This window comes from Myotis myotis, unplaced genomic scaffold (assembly GCF_014108235.1).
Source record: "Myotis myotis isolate mMyoMyo1 unplaced genomic scaffold, mMyoMyo1.p scaffold_m19_p_9, whole genome shotgun sequence".
In the NCBI taxonomy this organism is placed as follows: domain Eukaryota; kingdom Metazoa; phylum Chordata; class Mammalia; order Chiroptera; family Vespertilionidae; genus Myotis; species Myotis myotis.
Window position 1 is genome coordinate 80,483,556 of NW_023416401.1, and position 6,139 is coordinate 80,489,694.

At 50.0% G+C, this 6,139-nt stretch overlaps 1 protein-coding gene across 1 annotated transcript; it reads left to right on the forward strand.

Moving 5' to 3' along the window:
- Positions 1–653: 653 nt before the first annotated feature.
- On the forward strand, positions 654–5,576 carry LOC118662492 (probable cystatin-15). The gene is made up of 3 exons (XM_036320972.1): positions 654–872; positions 3,989–4,099; positions 5,496–5,576. The coding sequence occupies exons 1-3, from the start codon at positions 678–680 to the stop codon at positions 5,574–5,576; spliced, it is 387 nt and encodes a 128-aa protein (XP_036176865.1). The 5' UTR covers positions 654–677.
- The last annotated feature ends 563 nt before the right edge of the window (positions 5,577–6,139 follow it).

A 6,139-nucleotide genomic window follows, 5' to 3' on the forward strand; every position in this document is an offset into this window, starting at 1 on the left:
TATTCTCCAATCTCTCCATGTCTTCATGTGTCCCCTCTGCTTCCATATCTGTGACTATGATCACAGTGGGTGGCCCTTTGAGGTGTAAACCCATCCCAGTATAATAGAACTCCCTCTCTGCACTGCCAAGCCTGGGCAGGCCTCATAGCGAGTAGGTCAGCAGGTGCCAGAGGTGGTGTAGGAGACTGTGCACTGACCTCTCCCTGACCCTTCCGATGTTCCCTGAGATTGTCGGCTGCAGCCAAGGTCCGAGGTTGACCTGGCTTTTATATCAAGTCCTTAGGGTCCATCGGTATTCCTAAGAGCTCCAGTGACTCTGTCATCCCCACGCTGTACTGCTGTGAGGGCAAGCTAGCGGGGCTTCAGACCCCTACCCAGGCCCTATCAGGCCTGGCCTGGGGCAGGAGGAGGCAGCCCTGGAAATGTGCAGGGAACAGGTCATGTGGCATGAATGTCCTTGGGTTCAAGGTTTATGTGACCAAGGGTTGGAAAATGTTCTGCCTTCCGTTTGGTGATGACAAGGAAGGGAGCTGAGAGGAGGAGCCGGACAAGGCACAGGTCAGCGCGTGGATTCTGGGGGCAGGGCTGTGTGGGATGGGGAGCTATGGAGGCGGTGCCAAAGCAGGTGCCACTCAACACTGGCAAGCTGCTGGCCCCCAGGGCTGACACCAGGCAGCATGCTCCTGAAGGTGCCTCTGCTCCTGGGGCTCATTGCACTGGGGCCTCCTGTCTGCAGTGCCAAGTTTGTGGACGAGAGTAAGAACACACAATTATTTGCCATAGGTGTGGAGTTTGCCATGTTTCAGTTCAACCAAGCCCAGGAGGATGAGTATGCTTACAAGCTGCTGTGGGTGGGGAGAAGCCAGCGCAAGGTAAGTGGTGCTTCAACGCCTCCCCCCACCACCTCCCCCAGCCCCTCTCCCCCCCAGGCTTCATGTTGGCCCTGAAATAGACCTGGGAGAGGTGACTCCTTGGTCTGCAAAGGAGGAAAGGAAGATTTTTTGGTTTTGGTAAATATTTTTAGAAATGCAAGGTATAATTACAAGTGCTTCAAGTTTCTGTTTTGGTTCCTTAACGAGTGAAGCCCCTAGAAATCCGGGTAGAGGAGGAAAGGAGACAGCAGGAAGGAGAGCACTCAGGGGCCGGCTGTGTGGGGGAGAGAAAAGCAACCTCTCAAGTGAGGCAGCTGAGAGAAGCAGGGCAGCAGAGATTGACAGGTGAGGAGAACGACAAAGAGAAGCGGCTGCTGGAAACAAAAGCCCCAGAAGGAAAGGCGGCACAGAGGCACCTGGCTGCAGCCTGGGCCAGGCTCCTGGGAGCCCCGCTGTGCTGATCTGAAGGCAGGGGCCTTCTTTCCTGCTTGAATCGAAGCCGGCAGGCCTTGACCTGGCAGCCACTGTGGGTCCAGGCCTGGTGGGAGGTGGCAGAGAGGACAGACGGAGACATGTTCTCATGGGACTGTTATGCCGGTGATGAGAGGCAATCAGGCGTCAGGTTCATGAGTGAAACAGTAGAAGTTGGGACAAGAATGTCAGTGTAGGGACCCAGGGCCCTGGCAGGCAAGGTATGTGGGGGCGGTCAGAGAGGGCTTTTCTTTGATGGGCACTCCTGTAAGGACCAAGTCACATGGTGGAGGTTTGGGGACAAGAAGGGCAGGCAGCCACCAAGAGGCCCTTGGACCAGGACAAGCCCCGGGAATCCTGGAAACAACCAAATAGTCTGAACCTGTGTCACAGAGGAGGGTTCTGGGGGAGGTGAGGCTGGGGCATGCTCAGAGCCACAGGTGAGGAGTTAGGATTTTATTCTCAGAGTAATGAGCACCCATGGGGGGAAGTAATTCAGATGCTTTAGCGACATCTCTCTGGATACTGTGGGCACAGTGGGGTCCACAGCCCATGGGCAAGCTGAGACCAAGAGGCAGGGACGGTTTCCTGGTCACCAGGAGATAGAAGAAGTGCTGGCATCTGGGTCTGCTTCAAGGTGGATGTGGGGTGCACTGAGGTGGGATGTGAGAAAAACAATGGGGTCAAGGGCAGACCCAAGGTGGAAAAATCTAGGTAGAAATATGACATTTAGTATCCCTGAACCAGCTATGGAAGGTCAAGAAGGCAGTGGGTTAGCCTGGCCGGCGTGGATCAGTGGTTGAGCGTCGACCTATAAATCAGGTGATCATGGTTTGATTTCCCATCAGGGCACGTGCCCAGGTTGCTGGCTTGACCTCTAGGGGTTGTGCAGGAGGTGGCTGATAAATAATTCTCTCTCATCATTGCTGTTTCTATCTCTCTCTCCATTTCCCTTCCTCTCTGAAAATATATATATATATATATATATATATATATATATATATATATATATATATATATATATACACATATATGGCAGTGGGTTATAGAGCTTTAAGGGTAGAAAGAGATTGGGCCTGAAATAAATGTAGGTGTCATTAACATCTGTTTATGCAAACCTTCCTACTGATGTTTATTCCTACCACTTCCTGCCTACATTGACTTGAATGAAGAGTGTTGTTCTCTAGTCGTTCTGTCCATGCCCAGATTCTGGTTCCCCGTGAACAGCCCTGAGCCAGGCACCCTGTCACAGGGTCCCGCCACTGGCCACACTCTGGAAGAGACGGACGGGAGGGTGGGCCTCACCTGCATAGGGACACCGGCTCCCCTCAGTCTTTCCCATTTCCTGATGTCTGCCTCTTTCTTGTGCTGCATCCGGGTAGGCTACATAGGCCCATGGGACACCAACACGACTGCCCCTGCACCAGACCCTGAACCCTGTCCTAGCTCAGGGTCTGATACTATTCAGAGGGCCTGGGCATGCAAGAGTGTCTGTGTGTCTGAGTGTGTTGTTGGTGTGTGTCCAGGCACGAGTGGGTGTCATGTGTCAGCTGCAGGAATTCCTGAGGCCCAATGAATCAACTTTCTAAACAATTCCAGGTCAGTCCAGTGAGAGAGGCATGTTCCCGCCTGCGCTGGTTTCTGGCTAGATTTCTCTTTGAGTTTGAGTTCTTCCCTAGTTTTCAGAGACTATATCTAAAGAAAGGAGATCATAACTTTTTTCTTAATTTTTATGTTTAAACTTTTTTCTTATTAATTTGAGAGAGAGAGAGACAGAGAGACAGAGAGAGAAAGAGAGGGAGAATTTGCTGTGAGAGAGATACTTTGATCACTTGGCTCCCATACATGTCCCTACGGGGGATCGAACCTGCAACCTAGGAAGGTGCCCTGACTGGGAATCAAACCCATAACCTTCCAGTGCACGGGACGATGCTCCAACCAACCGAGCCACCCCAACCAGAGGAGGAAATCACAACTTCCAATAACTTCTTGTAGAAGCCTAAAAAACACGCAAGCAGCACCTGATTCATAAATATCACCTCAATGTATGTCTGCAAGATGAGCCCTTTTGTGCAGCCAGCTCCCACGGGGAGAGACAGAGTGTTCCCCGCCCCCAGGGCCCCCAAAAGGAATAGTGCAGCTCTGATGTCCAGTCAGAGGACAGGCAGGCTCATTGTCCTACTCTCCATAGCAGCACTCATTCCGTGTGTTCTGGTGTCCGGCTGTGCCCGGGCATAGAAGCGAGAGACGGGTCTTGTGTCAGGTGTGGCTGCAGCGTGTGTAGGCTCCTTGCTGTGGAGCTTTCCATCCTGTGCACATGTCCCCCTGTGTTCATGGCATGTCGATGCGGTTGCCTGGTATTGGCCATCAGGAGGAGTGTGGCAGGGGAGATGCTAGTGCATGCTTTGTGTGCACACATGAACATCTTTTTGTAATGGAAATGGAGACTATCAAGGAGCAAGTGAAATAATAAATAAATTAAAAAATAAGAAAAGTAAGGAAAAGTGCACCGATGTATATCATTATTTATATGCATGCAGCTGCACATTCATATCTTTCCCCCACTTTTCTATTCGGTTGTCTGTGTTTTACTCCTTAGTTCACAGTAAGTATTTATAGCAGTTTCTACAATTTCTTTTTGACAGCTGTTTTCATGGAATTATTTAATGGACTTGAATATGGGCCGCACGATTTGTAAGAAACATGATGAAGACATTGACAACTGCCCCTTGCAAGAAGGCCCAGGCATGAAAGAGGTGTGAGACTAAAACAACCACAAAGCATCATGAATCTTCTGGAAATAAAAAATAATGTCAGAGAGAAGGTTTAAGAAAGCCTTCAGGAATAATCCTGGGGTAGATGAGGGTCTTAGCCCCTCTCCCACAAGGTCTCAGAGACACCTCTCACCAGGTCCCAGCGTTCCCCCCTGGAGGAGGAAGGAGGTCATTTTAAGCAGACAGAGCTACTCTCAGCAGAGCAGTGAGCTGAACCTTGTGCTCCTAGCCTGACTGGCTAACCAGAGACACTCTGACGACACACACTCTACCTTCCTCCCTCGGAGTTTTCTGAGACTTTGGGATCAAGGCAGATGCTCTTCTCCCCATGGTCCTTGCTCTTTCTTTGCTCCTGTTCTTCTGGATCTTAGATCAACTAGTTCAGTGGTCGGCAAACTCATTAGTCAACAGAGCCAAATATCAACAGTACAACAATTGAAATTTCTTTTGAGAGCCAAATTTTTTAAACTTAAACTATATAGGTAGGTACATTGTTAATAACTTAATTAGGGTACTCCTAAGGCTGAGGAAGAGCCACACTCAAGGGGCCAAAGAGCCGCATGTGACTTGTGAGCCGCAGTTTGCCGACCATGGATGGGTCTAGTTGGTCTGGTCATCCCACCTCTCCCTCTAGCCTCCTGGGCTGCAAGGACATGCCTCATCAGTCCAAGCCAGCCGTGGGCAAACTACAGCCCGTTTGAAATGAATAAAACTAAAAGAAAAAAAAGACTGTACCCTTTTATGTAATGATGTTTACTTTGAATTTATATTAGTTCACACAAACACTCCATCCATGCTTTTGTTCCGGCCCTCCGGTCCAGTTTAAGAACCCATTGTGGCCCTCGAGTCAAAAAGTTTGCCCATCCCTGGTCCAAGCCCTTGTCATTATCTGATGAGATGACATCTGATCCATGGAACTCGGACCTTGGGGATGAGCCTCACTCAGGGTGACACTGTCAGTGGGGCTGGTCTTCCCCTCCTACCCCAGCCTTGGGGAAAGTCTCCCCTTGGGGTAGGTTTGCAGCTTCTGCTGAGTGGGTGCATGTCCACCTGCACCATCCCCTGGGCATTGTGCTGGTCCCCTAGAACTCATGGGGAAGGGACCATTCATCATGTGCCCTGGGAGACCCTCAGAGCTAGGTGCTGACTCCAGCAGGCAACCTCTTAGGAGTCTCTGGGCTCAGGTGGACAGACTCAGGTAACCACTGCCTATCATCCTGTTTGAACCTTGAGCTTCCTAAGTCCACCTCAGGCCACTGTTGTTTTTTTTCTTTCCTTTGTAGTTTTAAATGCGTCTTGAGCTCCTATCAAGTTCTTCATGGTAAGTGCTCTCATGTGCTACATGGCTCTGATTTTGTCCTGCAATTCCACTTTTCAGGTGAACTGCACTTTCATTGTGGATGCCCGACCGTGGATTTCCCAGTTCACCCTCCTGGACAGCACCTGCCTGCAGACATAGGCCGGGAAGGGGCGCCTGCTTCTCACAGCAGAGGATTCCTTTCCTCTGGAGAGTGACAGTGGGTCTGACTGTGAAGCACAGGGGAATTAAAGGCATTTCAGAGCACTTCCTGGGTCCCTGTCAATTTTGCATTCTCCTGTTGTTTATTTTCCAGAGAAAGCTCTGCTAGTGACATGTGGTAGAGGATTTACCACTATTGTTCCTACCTTGGCTGCAGGTGCAGTGTGTTGAGTAAATCCAACTCCCCAGTTCATGTGTGGCTGTCCTTACTGGTTCTTGTAGAGCCCCATTGGTTTGTTTGTATATCCATCCATCCATCCATCCATCCATCCATCCATCCATCCATCCATCCATCTATCCATTTTTCCTTTTGTTCATCTATTCATCCATCCATCTATTTGTTTATTCATTTATTCCCCAATCTCTTTGTGCTCCTCTTTCATTCCACTGATAAGAATGCAGATAAATTTCCCCCTCTGGGCCCAGGTCACAGTATAGTGGCCTTTTTATAGTACGTTATGCCCAGACATAGGGATGGAAGGTGGGCGACTGAAGCTGATTGA

What these genes read in the sequence shown, in the direction of transcription:
- LOC118662492 (XM_036320972.1), top strand. Translation starts at nt 678, where the DNA reads ATGCTCCTGAAGGTGCCTCTGCTCCTGGGGCTCATTGCACTGGGGCCT. An exon ending in TGGGGAGAAGCCAGCGCAAG is followed by an intron (nt 873 to 3,988) that starts GTAAGTGGTGCT and finishes TCTTTTTGACAG; the next exon opens with CTGTTTTCATGGAATTATTT. An exon ending in AAGGCCCAGGCATGAAAGAG is followed by an intron (nt 4,100 to 5,495) that starts GTGTGAGACTAA and finishes TCCACTTTTCAG; the next exon opens with GTGAACTGCACTTTCATTGT.